Source organism: Podarcis filfolensis (genome assembly GCF_964270895.1).
Source record: "Podarcis filfolensis genome assembly, chromosome: 8".
Classification (NCBI taxonomy): Eukaryota; Metazoa; Chordata; class Lepidosauria; order Squamata; family Lacertidae; genus Podarcis; species Podarcis filfolensis.
Window position 1 is genome coordinate 70,699,249 of NC_139611.1, and position 18,806 is coordinate 70,718,054.

The window sequence follows — 18,806 nt, forward strand, 5'->3', positions numbered from 1 at the left end:
TGCTGAGTTGGACTAGCATTAGCTACAACCCTAAGTCTTTAAATAAATAAAGGCTGAGGTGTAGAGGAGACAGACAGACAGACAGACATTCCTGGGGGGGGGTGTCTTCCACTTGGATGCCCATGTGTCCCAAATTGACATCTAACCATTCTGTAAATTGTGTACACATCTTACGGTAGGGTGGGGCCATAAGAGAATTGCGTAGTGCTGCCTTCCAGCTGTTCTCTGGGGCCACATTCTGCCCATCCACTGAATTTATTTTATTTTTATTTATTAAATTTATATGCCACCCTTCATCAAGAGATCTCAGGGTGCTTCACATAATAAAATACAAGATAAAATACAATCTGACCAGATGTTCATCCACTGGCCATTGCTTAACCACAAGGTTGCTGTCTCTGATCGATTCAACAGTTCTGTGTACAATAACACATCCCTTACACCTGAGTAGGGAACTGTTGGCCCTTTAGATTTCGCTGGGCTACAGTTCCCATCATGCCTGGCCATTGGGCATGCTTCCTGGGGCTGATGGGAGTTTTAGTTTGGCAACACCTGAAGGCCCAAATATTCCCCACACCTGCCTTACGCGTTCATTTTCCTAATAGAATGGATTCCCCTTGATCCTCATCACGCATAACAATGAAGCCGTCTGAGAATTCGGGAGCTGGTGATGTAGTCCTGGGTGTGTGAACATGAGGAGAACGAAATGAAACTATTTGATCAGGTGTCACAGCAAAAAAAAAGGATGTAGGCTTTTAATCTTATTTATTTATGCAAACATTTAAATCCCGCCCTTCGGCTGCGAAAGCACCACTTGAGGCTGCTTGCAACATTTAAAATTGCAGTTTGAACCACAACGTGAAACAATGAACCAGGTGTAAAAACACCTGCCACATGCAAGAAAAGCCGGCCAAAATAAAATGGCCATTGGGTATCAAGGCCGAAGGGTGAGTTTTGCAACTCTGTTCCTCCTGCTTCTTTCAATTGACATCATAACTCGAAAATGCCCCGGAAAAACCGGAACAACCTGTTTCCCCCCACAAGAGAACCAAGGCCATCACATGAGATCTCACCCTGAAAAAAAAAGCTTTTGGGGGGCTGCAATCCTATACGGCACTCCAAAACACATGTTTTGGGGTGCCTTGAAAGCACAGCCCCCCAAAAGCATGTATTTGGGGCTCCATGATGTTGCACGGGTTATGTGACTCATGCAGGATCATGGATGGGAAGACTTGTGTCCTGGTTCTGGGACTCAACATGCTGCAGAGTATGTGATGTTAGTCTCTTATTGCAACAGGCCTCTGTGATCTACCAGCTGCGACAGCTGCCTCAGGAAACCACACTCTGACAGGCCCCCTTCTGTGTCAGTGAGGTAGCTGTGGGTTGCCATTTTATATTTCCCTTAATGTCCCTTAGGGGCATTGTGAGAAATTTAAAATGGCCGCTTAGAGAGCTAGCCACCTGAAGTAAAGGACTCAGGGCAGGTGTAAGGTGGCCAAGTGTCTTACGTTACAGTCCTCTGCTTTGAAAGGCTTTCATAGGACACGACTGGTTTCGAAATAATCCTCTTTTTTTAAGAAGAAGAAGAAACCCTAAAGAAGGGAGAGCAGGAAGGGCCTAGGAGTTGTCTGTCAAGAGTTTGTACCTGAGAAACAAATGGAGCAGGCACACAGGTCACTCGCTCATAGTTTTCTCAACCACGGTGAGATGTCTTGTATTTCCATCTGAATTATAGTAATTCTGTCTACATTTTCATCACTACATTTACATGAGCATATGCAAAAAAAAAAATTAGCGCATATGTGCCTTCATTTCTGGTGACGTATTTCCTTTTCTGTGGTGATGCATATGTTGCCACCCAAGCTGCGGTTGCTAAGATAGGGGTGGGGAACCCTTTTCTCCCCAAGGGCCACATTCCCTTCTGGGCAACCTTCTGAGGGCCACATGCAAGTGGTGGGCAGGACTAGAGGCAAAAGCAGGCGGAGCAATGAATGCAAATTTTACCCTTATACAGCAGGCTAGCTTCTGCACTCACACCCTCCATCCAGGCAAGCAAGAAGCCTGATGAGCCTTCGAGGACACATTTGAGCCAAGCAGAAAGCTTGAGGTGTGAAGTAGGGCCAGCGAGGGATGTTGCCTGGTGGCGGGGAGTTCCAAGGGCCAAAGAGAAAGGCCTGGAGGGCAACATTTGGCTCCCGAGCCTTAGGTCCCCCATCCCTCCAACTAATGGACAAGGCAATCACATCACCAGAGACACTGAAAATGTGCAGCTCCCAGGCCAAGTGTATGGCAACAATGAGCAGAGGGAGTCTTCCAGGCAAGGGCTGTTCTTCTTGGCAAGTCTCAACAGGTGGTTAAATGAATGAAGCTGCAAAATAATTGGCCAGTGATGAGCTGCGACACCATTCCTCACCTGCAGCTCTAAATGTGGAGGGACCTTTCCTGTTTGGGGTGGGCTAGGAAATCTGACTATGAAGAGCATTGTCCAATGGGGATAAGCATCCTATTAGGTATCCCTGCCCCTCAGTAATACCCTAGTGTGCGTTAGCTGAGTTAATTATAATGCCTGCAACACAGCAAGCAACGCCTCTGCTCTGCTGGTGGGTGTGCAATTCTAGCGCTGCCTCTGCGTCAACAAGACGATAATTATGCCAACCCGGCGACAACTGCTCACTCAGCAAATCCACACTTCCTGTGCTGGAACATCCTCTCATTCTTACTAAAGCACCTTTGAAAGATGGAAGCCAGACGCTGTGCCAAAGCTATCATTAAGATTCCACCTTGGCTTGGCATCCCTTTGCTCCGAGACTCAGGCAGCTGGATCGCGTCCTCAAATTTAGCTGGTTTAAATGCCTCCTTGTTTGTGCTCGTGCTTCCAAACCTGCTCCCTCCTCTCACTTGACTGAGTGCAAACGTTACGAGATGTATCCTTTCTCCCCTGATATACGTATAGAGGCGAGAAGCAGCTTCCGAACAAAAACACACACACCATGCAATCTGCATCAGGAAAGTTTTTTCCAGTTACATTCTGTGCCACTAGGATGGGTGACTAGGTCACCCACAGTTTCTCACTTAGGTTCGATTCTCCTCATTGCCATATCCGTTTGCATTTTTTAAAAAAGTTCTCAGGGAAATCCATCAGCCTTTTGGTACTTTTCTCTCCTAATATACACATCTTAAGGCAATTTTGCCCAGTGTGTGCATTTTTGCAAAGGTTTTTTCCCTTAACACAATGCATTTTGTATGTTAATTGCACTAATATAGGCATTTATCTGCACACTTTACCTTACAATAGGCATTCTTGTGCACATAACTTGGCTTGCAAAATTCAGAGAATTGCAAATTTCAGAGGGTGGCTGTGTTTGGGTTCACGTATTGTTTCGGAAAGTGTGAATTAAGTATGTTCGCCTATAAGTGCGAACGGAATAAAATTCCCTCCTGTCCCTGTATGCCATTTAAAGTTGCCACTCTTCTTTTTGTCTAACCTTGTCTCCTGTGTTTCCAACAACAGCTTGACAGATGTCCATATGGCAGATGATGCTTTCCCCTTGTAAATGAAGTCATTCAAAAAGTCATGTCCTAAATCTCTTCAGGGTTGTGCTGCTGTGAAAGGCACAAGAGGAAGGCAACTAAAACAACACGACAACCCTAGTGTTATTCAAAAGCTGGCTTTCAAAACAGTGTTCCTGGGAACTTTGCTGTTTATTTGCCAGAGATTCCACAACAAAGTCAGCGATGACTTCTGCAACATTAACAATCTTTCCTTCACAGCAGGGCAAGGGTGGAGATGTGTGAGTTTTTTTCCAGCCCAGGGCTGGATTCCCTCAAGAGTAATGGGTCAGGGGCTGCATATCGGCAGTGGGTGAGATCAGAGCCAGCCATAGGTGGCACTACTGCCACTCACCACCCAAGGCTCCTCCGGAAGAGCTGTTTATTGAATATTCTTCCTGATTTGCTTGCACAAAGCTTACAAGCAGCCAGGGCTGTATTTAGGTTTGATGAGGCCCTAAGCTACTGAAGGTAATGGGGCCCTTTATAGGTCCAGGTGTCCTTTGTCAACAACAAATGGTCGCTGTTTTTTGTGTTGAATATATGCTATATGGTAATCTATGGACCTAATAGGTATCTAAAGCCATTTGCACATGTTGCCATGCAACCAGGCCATGCAGAATGTAGGCACCCTATATATAGAAATGAGCAAACCAGTGATATTTTAGGGAGCAGGCTAGCAGGCGGGGCCCATTACTTACATCATAGTAGCCTACACAGCACAAAACACTGTTGCTGTATGTAGGTTTTATTTTATTTGTTTTTTATCTTATATTTTGGAAATGAACATCCAGGTTTTTTCCCCTTTAAATTTTTTTTGGGGGGGGCCAAGAAAGTGGGGCCCTAAGCTATAGCTTGTTTAGCTTATACGTAAATCCGGCACTGCACACAGCTTAGATTATTTTATGCTTTTATTCAGCATTTATTTGTGGGGGAGATTATACAAGAATGGGCACTCGTCCTGATTTGTTTTCAAGATGATTATACACCTTCCTGTTCATCATTCATTCAACACACACCTTTCTGCGCAATTTCTGTGTCCTTTCCCAACTGAGAACAGACTGTTTTTAAAAATTGTTTTTTTACACAATAGACACAGAGCACGTCAATTCACTTTAACTGCAAAACTGCAAAGCCGGCAACTTCTCCATCACATCATGAATCTTTGCACCTGGAACACAGCACACCTCCCAGGACATCCTCCACACACTGCCCCATCCCCCTCTCTGCTGAATTCCACAATGGCAACACTGAGAATACGAGGGAAGAAGAGGACAGGCAATCCTCTTCCTGGACTGGAAGTACGTAAAAGGGCAAGCAGATGGTAGCTGGCTGAGGGCAACCTGAGGTCAGCGATGTGGTGTCCCTCCACCGATTGATAGCAGGGGTGCCACTGGCACAAGCAACTTCTGGAAGGACACAAAAGGCCAAGAGACAATACCCAAGACTTCTTTCAAGACCCTTTATTTTGCAACCTGAGGACGGGAGGGATACTAGGTTGTGTTCCTCAGAGATGTTAAGCCAAAGCCATCGTCTCCCGCAGCCAATTAACGTAGTTGCAGACCTTGACAAAGACGCTGGGGCTTTCTACCTCAGAGCATTTTTCAAAGCCCCAGGATGTGATGCCTTGCAGTGTGTTACGACAGACGAGGGGTGAGCCAGGGTCTCCCTGCGGAGGCAATGAAGAAATGCTGTTATGGAGTAAAAAAAAATCCATCAATTCAAGGTGGCGGTACTGGGATATAAAGCCTGGGACCTGCAGTGACTAAAGGATCGCCTCATCTCTCATTTCAGGGGTGGAGGCCAGATCTTAATTTCATCACCCATGATCCTGGGAAATCCTGGGAACTGTAGTTTAAGATTGCTGGAAACGGTTGGTTTTTGAGGGGGAAACTACAGTTTCCAGGATTCTTTGGCAGAAGCCATGTGTTTTAAAAGTATTTTTGTGTAAACAGCCCTAGGCTCCATGCTTCCTGTCATCAGCCATGTGCAAGTAAGTATCAAAGACTCTAGGAATAAATCAGGAGACACAAACATTAGGATGGCAGTGGTGTTTTATGGCTGGGGGAGGGTGGTAGGAATGGCCATGCTCACCTGGCAGGAATCAGATCCACCCATCTTGACAGTAGCACATAGCATGTGCCCCAAGTGGATAGCAGGATAGGCAGCCAAACATTCCTGGTCAGTCAGGGTGGTGATATTTCCGCAGTAGAGGATGTCTGGTGGGTACTCTAGTGGGGATGAGCAGAGGTAAGTGAGAGAGGAATGGATGACGTAGATATTTAACATGCAGCAAGAAAATCTCACTCTCTAATTATTTGCTGGATTCCCCACCACTGCCAACACACTTTCGCCTTTTCTCATGGGGCTGATTCACACAGAGTTTGTGGCGGGTTCCTAGGTGTAAGAAGGCATCGTTTTCCACCCCAAACCCATGCCTAGTCGCATGCAGTGCTGTTTCCATTCCACTGCAATGCAGCTTTCGACAACAACAAAAATGTTATTCGTCTCAGTATTCACTGCAGCAGAATTTCATGGAATAAACTACACAGGTGCGAATCCAACTAAGTTTCACTCAGAGTAGACCCCTTGAAATCAATGGTCCTTCATTATATCCCTTAAATTCAGTGGGTCTCCTCTGAGCAGGACTAGCATTGGAGACAATCCATAATTAATCCTGTATTTATCACGGTATTCCACACCATTCATTTCAAAGCAAAGGAAACACAATGCAAATGTGAGGGGGAAGTAATCAATTGTGTGTCATTTGTGGACTGAAAACAACTACAGCAGCAAATACCGATTGTATTTGCTGGATTGAGTTTTGGGCTGAATGTGGGATGACTCAGCAAACATTGCCCATTTCTGCTCCCACTTCCATTTCCATTTGAATTCTCTGACATCTGTAGACCTCAAGCTAAATGCCTTCAGTCACTGTCACTACTGCCCATTTTCATGACCTTCTGCTCCGGGCCCAGTGTCAGACTCCTGCACCCTCTTTCTCAACCAGCTAGGGAGTGTTAGGATGTTAACCCTTACAGAAAACCTAACCTATAACTGCTGTTTGTAGATGCTTCATGGATTTTGGCGAGGTAGAAGTTGAGCAACTTAGAGAAGTGAGGAACAGGGAATTATAAGACATTATACAGCCTAAACAATGGGAAATTGCTATAGGATCTGTACGAAATATTTCCTTGGACCTGAAAATTGAGATTGATGCGGCAAGAATGAATATTTCGAGTATAAGAGGGCACTGTTTAATGTAGGAGGTGTAAAGCTGGGAATGTCTATTTGATGTATAAGGAGTGGGTTTGTACAGTGATATATATTTCTTTTGGTCTGAAGTTGTTAGTCACATCAATTTAGTATTGGCAAAATCCTTGATATTTCGGGTGTTCATGTACCTTCAAACTGTAGTATGGGGATTAATAACAGTACAACAAGTGGGGTTTTCATGAGCCCTTAGGGTGACTAATAAACTTATATTTGAAACCCGGAAGGATACATAGCCACTGTCTATTGCACAACGGTCTGAGCACCCTCATTGTCCTGGCTGCACGTGACCATATTGCATGCAGGCATCAGCAGTGCTATTTTTCTAGAAAAAGAGGTGCAGGAACTCACCATGAACGCCTCCCTCTTTGTCTTATAATCACAATGGCACCCACCTGCGAGGTGCCAGAACTCACTTGAGAGGTTCCGGAACCCACCCGAGAGGTGCCAAAACTGAGTTTTGGCAAGTTCCCCCTGAAAAAAAGCCCTGGGCATCAGTGTTATGTGACTACCCATCAGGACATCTGGAGGGCTTATATTAAATTATGTTTAATTTAAGATACATATACCGTATTTTTCGCTCTATAAGACGCACTTTTTCCCTCCTAAAAAGTAAGGAGAAATGTGTGTGCGTCTTATGGAGCGAATGCAGGCTGCGCAGCTATCCCAGAAGTCAGAACAGCGAGAGGGATCACTGCGCAGCGCTCCCTCTTGCTGTTCTAGCTTCTGGCTTAGCCGTGCGCAGCCTCTTTAGGACAGCGGGGAGCCTTCATCCCACCGCCCTGAAGAGGCTGCGCAGCTATCCCAGAAGCCAGAACAGCGAGAGGGATCATTGCGCACCGATCCCTCTTCCTCTTCTGGCTTCCGGGATAGCCCCGCAAAACCTTTTGAGCGCAGCGGGAGTGCTCCTGCCTCTTCGCTCAAGAGGCTTTGTATTGCTTTCTTGTTTCTTGTTTTCCTCCTCTAAAAACTAGGTGCGTCTTATGGTCGGGTGCATCTTATAGAGTGAAAAATACGGTACTGATGGTCACTGTGTCCACAATGTGAACTGATCATGGTCTAGTATTATTTGTATATTCAGCAGCAGCAGCAGCATATCTCTTTCTTCTTTAATTTTATTTGACTTTTTCTCTTTTTCCATTGCTCGCTAAGTTTTCAAATAAAAAATTCTGCCGCATAGTGCACCAGGGAAAGGGTGAGCAGTGGGACTTGGAAGATAAGAAAGTGCAGTGATAGAGGCTTCTCCCACTTCATCAGTAATGGGGATTCAACCCCACCCCAACTTTAGTACACATTTCCCCCTAATGAGCACATTTTGTATGCAATTTTGCCAAATGTACACATTTTTACAAAATAAATTGTCATTATGCAATGCATTTTTGTGTGCTATTTCCCCTGATATCTGCATTTTCATGCAGACTTTCTCCTAATATACACCTTTTTGCACCCATTTACTTGGCTGAAGAACCGTATTGCAAAATTCAGAGAATTGCGAATTGCGAAAGACGGCCACGTTTTGGTTTGTGTACTTTCAGAAAATCTGAATCAGGTAGGTCCGCCTTTAAAAGCAAATTGAGTCAGAGTTCTCTCCCATCCCTGTTCACATCCTGGGTTCCTTCCAGCTCCCCACCCCCACTACCTTTCTGCAGAATGGGGGTGCCCCATCCAGCGACGACACAGTAGCTGCCAGGATCAACACAGCTGCTGGGCAAGGCAAGTGGCTGGACGCTGTCAGTCAACCTGATGGGGGTCAGGAGTTTGACCAACATGATGTCGTTATCCTTGTTGAAGCTGTTGTAAAAGGGGTGGCGGATTGCCTTGATTCCGATCTTCAGCTGCTCTGTCCCTTCAAAGCTCAGCAGGCTGTTTTCTCCAAGAGCCACATAGAAGAAACTGTGGTACAAGGAGCAGGTGTAAAGGACAAAGAGGCACCCAAATGCATTGGAGCAGGTATGGCCCTCCAGGTCTCTCTCTCTCTGGCCCTTGGGAGTCTCCCTAGACCACACCCTCTCTCCAGCCACGCCCATCTTCCCAGGCCACTCCCCCTCACCAGCCCTGCTTTGTACCCTTTTGAGTGCTTTGGCATGGCTAGAATGTGTCCTGAATGCTGATAATGCTTTTGGCTTGCCTGGATGAAGCACAGTTTGTCTACAGTGTCAGTATATATAAAAACTCAATTTCTCTAACCACTTTTGCCTCTTGTCTCACCAGGTCCAGCAAATACCCCTGCACTGCTTGAGGCAAAACAGGAAGTCCTGCCCTGCTGCTGCCACTGCTGCCGCCACCACCAAAGTACCATGCCTGCTCCTGCTTCCACCTTCACTGTACATTCTGCCACCTCCACCATTAGCAGAGAAGCATCACAGGCACCGGTGCCAATTTCGGGCGAGATTCCAGGGATTTCAGGGAGAGATCTCGGACAAAATCACACAAGAGACCTTGCACACCCCACAATATATTGGGCGATTTCGGCCAAGATCTCACCAGAGATTGCCACGATCTCTTCTAAAATCAGTGCTGATTCCAGCACTTCTCCACTGCTGGTGGAGGTGGTGGCAGCCTCACCTCACTGAATGACTGTGCTGCTCCTGGCTCTCACCTACCACTGACATGTGGTCCTCGGATGATTGCCCAGAAAGGAATGTGGCTCTCAGGCTGAAAATTACTCCCCATCCTTGTTTTAGAGCACAGGGCTGCCCTCGCTACATTTGGTTCAGATATATCTATTCCTTTCCCCAGGATTAAAGTCTGCCTCTAAACACGCCATGAATTGGTCTGATCCCCTTCTAAGGTCATCTAAGTGGCCACTCTGGATTTCGCCTTTGGCAGCCTTCTCCAAGCTGGTGCCCTCCATATGTTGTTGGGCTACAACTTCCATCAACCCCAAATAGGGATGTCGGAGGATTCTGACGAAAACGGAAATGGGAGGGGAAATTGCCAATATTCATTTTTTGTTGTTGCTTTGAGCCTACAAACAATTATTTAATTGATTACAAACACCCCACTTCCCATTTGCATTGCACCTCATTGGTGCATAATACAATGGCAATGCAATTTACGTAATAAATTGCACAAGTTACATAGTTTTGCCACCATGGACAGCAAGCTGAATAACAGACAAACTGCCTTAAACAGAAACAGGACTAATATAGGGAAGAATGAACAATTATGCCTTTTTACATCCATAGCCCCAATCAGCATGGCCAATGGTCAGGGGCTGGTGGGAGTTGTACTCCAGGAACATCTGGAGAGCACAACTTTGGGGGAAAGCTGACATGGGAAGAACGTGGCTGTTTGCCATTGGAAAATTGTGTAAGAGCTAAGTTGAGCCAGAGGACAGTGAGCTGGAATCTCCCAAGTTGTTTGTGATTAATGACAAGTCAAGGCATTAATCAACTTCTTGGCACGCCAATAAAAATTTCCCCCAAAGGGCTTCATGGCACTTCAAAGGGCATTCTGAAGCAGGGTGGCCAAATTTGCTCCCCATCCTGCTCCTGCACACCTTTGAACAGCAGCCTGACATAAAGGCATTGAGCAGGAGAAGCCTTTTTGTAGCATAGTGATGCACAAGGGGAGGGCCAGAGCTCAATGGAAGAGCATTGGCTTCGCATGCAGATGGTACCAGGTTCAATCCACAGCATCTCCAGGTAGGGATGGGAGAAATTTGCTGCTGGAACCCTGGAGAGCTGCTGCCAGTCAGTGTAGACAATAGTGAACTAGGTGGGCCAACGGTGTGACTCTTTACTGGGCATCCCAAGACTGGCTCAATGCCTGGGTTATTCAGGGGGAAACAAGGTTCTATCAAGAGCAGCCACCAATGCAAACCCACTGAAGACACCTCACCTCTGAAAGGCACACATGGGGATCCCCAAGAGTGTCATTTACTCTCCAGGGTGAGCTCTTCTCAAAAAAGCTCAACAACTTTGGCTGGGTAAAAAGCCCTGGATCTAACCTTTGTAGACTTGGTTGCATTCCAGCCACACAAAAGCTAGATGCACTCCTCTCCCCATCCTGCATCCAGACAAGCAAGAGGCAACATCACAGTTCAGGGACACATTCCAGCCAGGCAAAGGCATACAAGGAGGGTGTGGAGCAGGGCTGGTGAGGGTTGTGTCCTTGGCAGAGGGGGTGTGGCCTAGGGAGATGCCCAAGAGCTGGGCAGAGAGGTCTGAAGAGCTGCATTTGGCCCCCAAAACTGAGGTCCTCCCCCCTTCCCTCTCTCAGTTAGGGCAGTTCTGAATCTCTGAATAGCAGAATTTCTCGGGCTCTCCTTAATTCTCAAGACCAGGACCTGCCAAGCTCCCCTTCTTTACTGACGGCCCCATCTGCACTATACATTTGAAGCTCAGTGATACAGCTTGAAACAGCCATTGCTTCCCCCAAAAGAATCCTGGGAAGCCTTGTTCCTTGATGGTGCTGAGAGCTGGTAAAGGTAAAGGGACGCCTGACCATTAGGGCCAGTTGTGGCCGACTCTGGGGTTGCGGCGCTCATCTTGCTTTATTGGCCGAGGGAGCCGGCGTACAGCTTCCGGGTCATGTGGCCAGCATGACTAAGCTGCTTCTGGCGAACCAGAGCAGAGCACAGAAACGCCGTTTACCTTCCCGCCGGAGCGGTACCTATTTATCTACTTGCACTTTGATGTGCTTTCGAACTGCTAGGTGGGCAGGAGCAGGGACCGGGCAATGGGAGCTCACCCTGTTGCAGGGATTCGAACCGCCGACTTTCTGATCGGCAAGTCCTAGGCTCTGTGGTTTAACCCACAGTGCGACCCACGTAGGAGGCCCGTATTCCTCCGAGAGAGCTGCAATTCTCAGAGTGGGTGAACAGTTCCCCAGTTTCTTTGGAGGGAGCTATAACCAGGGCTTTCCACCCCATGATGCTCAGTGAGGCAGCTGCCTCAGGCAGCAGGCTCGGGACAGTTGAGAAGGATGGCAGATCCGGGCCCACAAGGACGATGGTGCTCACTGCCTCCTGTGCTTGTCACCTGCTGCCACTGACTCTTCCTCATTCTCCACCACTAGTGATGACTCATCCATCCCTGCCTCTTCTTCCACCACTGCCCATCCCGCAACTGGCCTCCTTTTCGGCCCTCTTTTTTCTCCCTTGCCACCTTCAGCATACTGGGGCTTCCTTGGGCCACCTCAGGTGGCGGAGGCAGTGGCGGCAGAGTGGAGGAGTCATTGTCATTAGTGGCAGTGGCAGGGGAACATGGCGGCGGCGGTGGTAGTGGTGGAGGAGGCTGTTTTCTGTTTTGCTTCAGGCAGCAAAACATCCTGGTTCAGCCCTGGCTATGATGGTGCAAAGTGGTAAGATGCAGCTTTGACTGTATAGCACAGACAGAGCCATAGTTCCACAATTACAGGCCTCCAGCTTGTCCTTCGCAACAAATGCAGCCCCTGCCTCCCAGTCACACATACCGATTTGTGAAGCACTGAGCAGCGGTGACCAGCCACTGGCTGTTAATCAGAGTCCCTGTGCAGTGGAACTTCCAGCCATCAAACAGTGCTGCTGTCCAGGGCTGAGAGTTTTTGTTGCAGTGGAAACCCCTGAGCAATCCTGGTCCATTCTGTGCAGCCACTATAATAATAAAAAAAATGGACAGGGATATCACAGCAAAGGGTTGGGAACGGAGGAAAGCAAATAATGTTCTTCTAGCTCTGCTGCAGCAAGGCATGGTCACATCTACACACCCACCCACCCTCCCAGCTGAGCGGAGAATACAGATGAGGGCAAACACAACACTGCTCCACCAACCTCAGCCAGCGCTGCCTGCCTGCCTTCTTATTTGCACCAGATCCAGGGGCTAGCACTGCCTGGCTTGCCTCCCACGCCCCTTCCATTTCAGTGCTGCCCTGTGTAACTCAGCAGGGGGAGGATGGAGTCAAAACTAGAATTAGTTGGCTCTGTTTGTCATTGGCTCTGGCACCACCCACTGTTGGTCTTCCTGCCTTCTGTCCTGCCAGTCCCAAAGGGCACCAGCCACCAGCGATACTGATCAAAAATGGTACTCATTTGTCCAGGTCGGCACCAGTGGCTTGGCATTGTTGGGCACTTGCTAAGAGCAACTCGCCAGGAAGAGAGCAGGCATTGCCCATGTTTAGAGGCCCCTAGGCCCTGTTGCTTAAGAACACAGGAAGCTGCTGTATGCTTGGGAATGAATCTGGGACATTCTGCATGCAAAGCAGATGTTCTGCTGTTGAGCTATGGCTCATCCCCAAAGGAGTAGAGACACGGGAAGCTGTCTTATTCAGACCATTGGTCCGTCTAGCTCATCTCTACACTAACTGACAGCAGTTCTCCAAGATTTCCAACCAAGTTCTCTCCCAACGCCACCTGAAGATGCCGGGGATTGAACTTTGGACCTTTTGATTGCAAACCCAATGCTCTACCATTAAGGTACAGCCAGTCTCCTCTTTGCTCCCCCTTCCAGTTCGCCTGCCCTCTCTGAATGCACAAGCCGAGAAGCATGCATTGACTATCTTGAATTCCTTTTGGAAGTAAGGCTGTATATAGTTTTCAAAAATAAATAAACAAGCATATCTGCTCTTCAAGTCTGACTCCCATATGCATGATCTCACCTGCTGCGACCAGAAGCACAGCCATTGCTGGAAGCTCCATGCCTGTCATCAGAACAGGCAGCAAGAGTAGGCAGTTGGGTCAACAGACGCTGGAAATTTTCTGAAGGATTGAAGGAGAACTGTCATTGCCAGCTTGGGAACAAGGCTGTACAAAAGGGGTGGCCAATGTAGTGCCCTCTAGATGCCCTCCTCCTCCTGACCTCTGGTCATCCATTTTTGCTGCTGCACATTAGGTCAGGGAGGGTTGAGGTCAGCATGGTTCAAAGGCACCAGTGGGAATGCCAAATTAGCCCAACTGCTGCATTTTCGCTGTGATGAACTCACCAGCGCCTTGCATTAAGCGACAACACATAGTATACATAAGCAAACGAAATAAATAAATAAAAATTAAAAAATTGTCCAGTAACACCTTAGAGACCAAGTTTGTTCTGGGTATAAGCTTTCACGTGCATGCACACTTCTTCAGATACACTGAAACAGAAGTTACCAGACCCTTCTATATAGTGGGAGGCTGGGGTGGGGTTTTTCTCAGAAGGGTAGTGGGAGATGGGTGATTGACTCAATGGGTATGGTAAACCTGTTGACGACTGTTAACGACTGCAATTAGTCCTACAGGAAAAAGCAATGGATAGTATGCAGATGACCAAAAATAGCTTTAGCATGTGTAATGAGACAAGAATCCAATATCTCTATTAAGACCTGGTCTCTCCATAGTTTTCAGTTTAGTAATAAGTTGTAATTCAGCAACTTCTCTTTCAAGTCTATTTCTGAAATTCTTTTGTAATAAGACAGCTGCTTTGAGATCCTGAACTGAATGTCTTGAATGTCATAAACAGTCCTTCATATATTGTTATTCATTCAGTGGTACACACACACAACGAATAGCACTCCTTCTGTTTCCAATGTTCAGGCTGTGGGTGCCATTTTTTAATGTACCCTGGTTGTGGGGAATCTTTGGCCCTCCAGATGTTGCTGAACTACAACTCCCATCAGCCCCAACAAGCATGACCAGTGCCCACCCACCCCCACCCACCACACACAGAAGAAGAGATTAGTAGGGGACACCTCCAGTTTTGCAGGAGTACAACAACAAAACTTTAGGAGGAAGAAATCTAAGAGGGTGGACACTAAACAAATCCTAGTGAGGACTGAGCATGCTCAGTGGGCACAGGCTGCTGACTAACAGTTGGGGAGGGGGAACGGAATGGAGTGGCCGGGAAAGGAAAATGGAAGGAGAGAAACATAGCTTGTAAGGTCCACCCATCCCCTCGCTCTCTCGTCACCCCACTCCTACCTAAGAACCAAGAGGTTTGAAGGCTTCCCTCAGGCAAATGCACAACATTTTGTCATGGGCCCCCACAAACTTCAAAAGGTGGTATTCAACTAGGTTTTGCTCGGAATAGTTCCATTACTGAAATTAAGGGACCTAGCTTCATTCATTTCAATGGGTCTACACTTAACAAAACTTAGCTGAATACCATACCCATAATCATGACCACCCAGCCATGATCCAGCATGCCACTCAAAATGCCCACCACCACCCTGAAACAGCAGCTCAAAGAAGATGTAAACCCATCAAGTCACCTGAGGTCCCAATTTGGGATTTTGCTTTGAGGGAGGCTGTGATGGTCAGAAGCAGAATCCACAGGTAACAGATGATGGGGAGACAGGTTCTCTTGGGCTGATCTCATGCAATGGGTTAGAGAAGCAACCATTCAGAGCAGAGCTTCACTTTCCTCCCCGCCCCTTTCACTGCCCAATGCCCATTGCACTGTTTGGAAGCCCAACCTGTCCCTCCTTCCATAACTACACACTCCTTAGATTTTTAACTAGCTGTGCAGGTCAAGGGCTTCAAGCAGCTGGTGGAACCTCTGGGATACCTCTCCCTCCATCATTAAAACTCTTGTGCTCGTTTCGAAAATTCTGCACAGTGACTCATTTTTATTTGGGGTGTCGCTGCTGCTTGGCCAAACTCACAAAGTGGGATTACGCCACTGATCTCATGCTGCAAACATGCACCGGTTGAGGAAACACAGCAGCTGATTTGCTTCTTCCTCACGTCGAGCACAACCAATAATTGCCAAGCGTGTTGGGAAGAACCAGGGACTAGGGATGGAGCGCCAGGCATCATCCCACAACGAAAATTAAGGTTGGAAGCTTCCATTCCTGGTCTCCTCAAACTGCCCGGCAGTTAAATGCAGAAGAGTGAGTCTGGCTATTTTATCGTCCGATCAGGTGGCAAATCTGACCAATGGCATTCCAAGTGATGGAGAACAACGAAGCAGATTGAAGATGGGATTCACACAGACACGTCCAATAGGGCTGCACCAAGTGTTGTGTGCATGAATCAGGGGTGGGAGACCTTAGGCTCAATGGGGGTCAAACGTGGCCCTCCCAAGCTGCACCCCCCCAGAACACACCTTCCACTGACTTTGCTCATTTACCAAAGCAGAATGCAACCTGGAACTGCGATAATCACTCATGCTTGCCTGGATGAAGGGTGGAGAGGGATGCGCATGTGTAGAAAGGAACATACTGAACTTTGGTAAAATTTAAATCCATTGCTCCATGCCCACTTTTGCCTCTGACCCTGCCTGCTACTGGAATGTGGCCCCTGGGAGGTTCCCCAGAGGGAAATGGTGGACCTCAGGCTGAAAAATGTCCCTACCCCTTGTATAAATAATCAGTGCCAGGGTTGTGGAGGGCAAACAGGTCTGTGAGCAGTGGCAACAGAAATGCTCTGCATCAGCCCCAGGCAGCTGGGATTTGCCCTTCTGAATTTCCCCGTGCTATTCAGGAGACATTGAGGGTAACTAAATTGGCAACTCTCAGACTCAGCCGCTTATTTAAAGGAGTGCAGGTGTAAACAGAGGGCTCTGCTTGGCTCTTGCTGCGCTGCCCAAGCCTGCTGGTGCCAGGATTCAAATAATTACTATGTCCGTGGCATTTTACAGAGGCAAAGAAAGACGAGGTCCCTGCCTTGAGGATCTTACAATCTAAACCACATTATTTATTTAAATAAATTCCAAGAGTGGGCGTGAGGCTACAGAGGGTGAGGAAGGAAGGGAGTGGCAAAAGGATGGAGGATTGTTTGCATCAATGTGCTTAATAATGGTTTAATTTCTCTTTGCGTTCTAATACAGTCTGCTTATTTGTTTTAAAAAGGCTGGCAAGCAGGTATGGGCAATGCAATCAGGTATGTGCAACTTGGCCCTCAGAGATTACCAAACATGTAGGATGGGGTCAGTCACATGGCATCATGTGACATCACATAGCCCTGACATTCCATCATAAATTTGCGCAGTGCACACTCTAAGGTTCCCAGTGGTTCCTTTGCCTCTGTGGCTTCACTAGACACACCGTTGACATCAGATGGCACCAGGTGAGTGACAGGTGGGTGTGGCGGGGTAAATGGTCTTGTGGTCCTCATTTGTCCTGTGGGCCAGAGGTTCCCCATGCCCATTATAGGGAAAGATCAGAAGATCTTGTTACATTTTAATATCTTGAGTACTATCAATGGCCAGGTGATGAATAGCCAGGGATTTAATGAACATTTAATGTTAATTTAATGAACTGATGTTAATGTTGGAAAGGAGCACACACTCTCCTGCAGAGAGTTGCGAGCTGAGAGTTGACTGAAGAGGAAGCTCTTTGAGATCCCAGGAATCTGATCCAGCTTAGGGACTCAACTATACTGCTGCAAATAAAATGTTTTAAGCGTGTTGTAAGGTGCAGTGTACAAATGTGACACTAGATGGTGAAAGAGAGCTATGGCAAATTCAATATATTTTTCAAAACTTTTTTTTATAAAGCATTTTCACAGCATTTTTTTATATATGTGTAGATTCCACCTAGGGTTTAACCACAGAGCCTAGGACTTGCCGATCAGAAGGTCGTCGGTTCGAATCCCCGTGACAGGGTGAGCTCCTGTTGTCGGTCCCTGCTCCTGCCAACCCAGCAGTTCAAAAGCACGTCAAAGTGCAAGTAGATAAACAGGTACCGCTCCGGCGGGAAGGTAAACGGCGTTTCTGTGTGCTGCTCTGGTTCACCAGAAGCGGCTTAGTCATGCAGGCCACATGACCCAGAAGCTGTACGTCGGCTCCCTCGGCCAATAAAGCAAGATGAGCGCCGCAATCCCAGAGTCGGTCACGACTGGACCTAATGGTCAGGGGTCCCTTTACCTTTACCTAGATTCCACCTAGGAGTGTTTGCTGCCTGCCGGAGGAGTCTCTGCTTGCATTGTTCTCTGCATGCATTGTTATAAATAAAACAATACTGCCTCAGGACCAGCAGCCACACATTTCCAAGCTCATCTTTTGTAGGCGTGCTAGTTGGGGCTAATGGGAACTGGAGCACACCAGGTCTGCGAAGGCTGATCTTAATGTGATAAATAATTGTTGGACTCATCCACTTTGGATTCGCCCTGGAGCTTGTGTAAACTCATGGTTTGGGTGCTAAAGTTCAAATTCCTTGGTGTTGGGACACTGTGTGACAGTTTCTTTATGCATGGAACAATTGTCCCAGTCACTCCCTTCTCCTTCTTGTGAGGAGAGGAGTGGTTGGTCACCCACGGCTATGGGTGATCTCACACTTCCAGGTTGTCATTCAGGGTGTTCCAACCCGGGGCATTGTTTCAGGGGGTCATTAATGCATGTTTTATGATTTACTGTGCTGTAGAAGAAGCACAATGACAAGATATTGTTGAACGCCTCCCCAACCTCTGAGCGGTGCAGGATTCCAGGGCCCACGGGGCCAGGGAGGAAACGGTTCTGAGCACAAAAGTGTTGGTGTTGATCTTTAAAGCCCTAAATGGCCTCGGCCCTGGATACCTGAAGGAGTGTCTTCACTCCCATCATTCAACCAGGACACTGAGGTCCAGCTCCGAGGGCCTTCTGGCAGTTTCCTCACTGCGGGAAGTGAGGTTTCAGAGAACCAGGCAGAGGGCCTTCTTGATAGGAGCGCCCGCCCTGTGGAAGGCCTTCCCATCACATGTCAAGCAGAAAACTATTTATACGACTTTCCATAGACATCTGAAGGCAGCCTGTATCAGGAAGCTTTTAACGTCTGGTGTATCCTGTGTTTTTTATATTCTGTTGGAAGCTGCCCAGAGTGGTGGGGGCAATCCAATCAGATGGGTGGGATACAAGTAAATAATAATAATAATAATAATAATAATAATAATAATAATAATAATAATAGATTCCAAAACACACAGGAGCCTCCATAAGTACAGACTTCCCCTGCTGCACACGGTTGACCTTGAAAATGTGGAGAGTGCTGAGGACAGGGGGTGCATGCTCCCCCTTTCTTGTCTGCTTATTTAAGTTAGGGGTGGGACACCTCAGACCTGGGGGCCACATGCCACCCCTTGAGCCTCTTTATCTGGCCCTCAGGCCACCCTTCAG

General features: G+C 47.4%; 1 protein-coding gene across 1 annotated transcript; it reads right to left on the reverse strand.

The window, feature by feature from the left end:
- Positions 1–5,065: 5,065 nt before the first annotated feature.
- Positions 5,066–13,441, reverse strand: LOC310768137 (trypsin-like; the record flags this gene model as incomplete). Its single annotated transcript, XM_083625851.1, has 5 exons — positions 5,066–5,218; positions 5,644–5,780; positions 8,462–8,715; positions 12,241–12,400; positions 13,402–13,441. 5 exons carry the CDS (start codon positions 13,439–13,441, stop codon positions 5,066–5,068), a joined length of 744 nt encoding a protein of 247 aa, XP_083481977.1.
- Between the last annotated feature and the right edge of the window lie 5,365 nt (positions 13,442–18,806).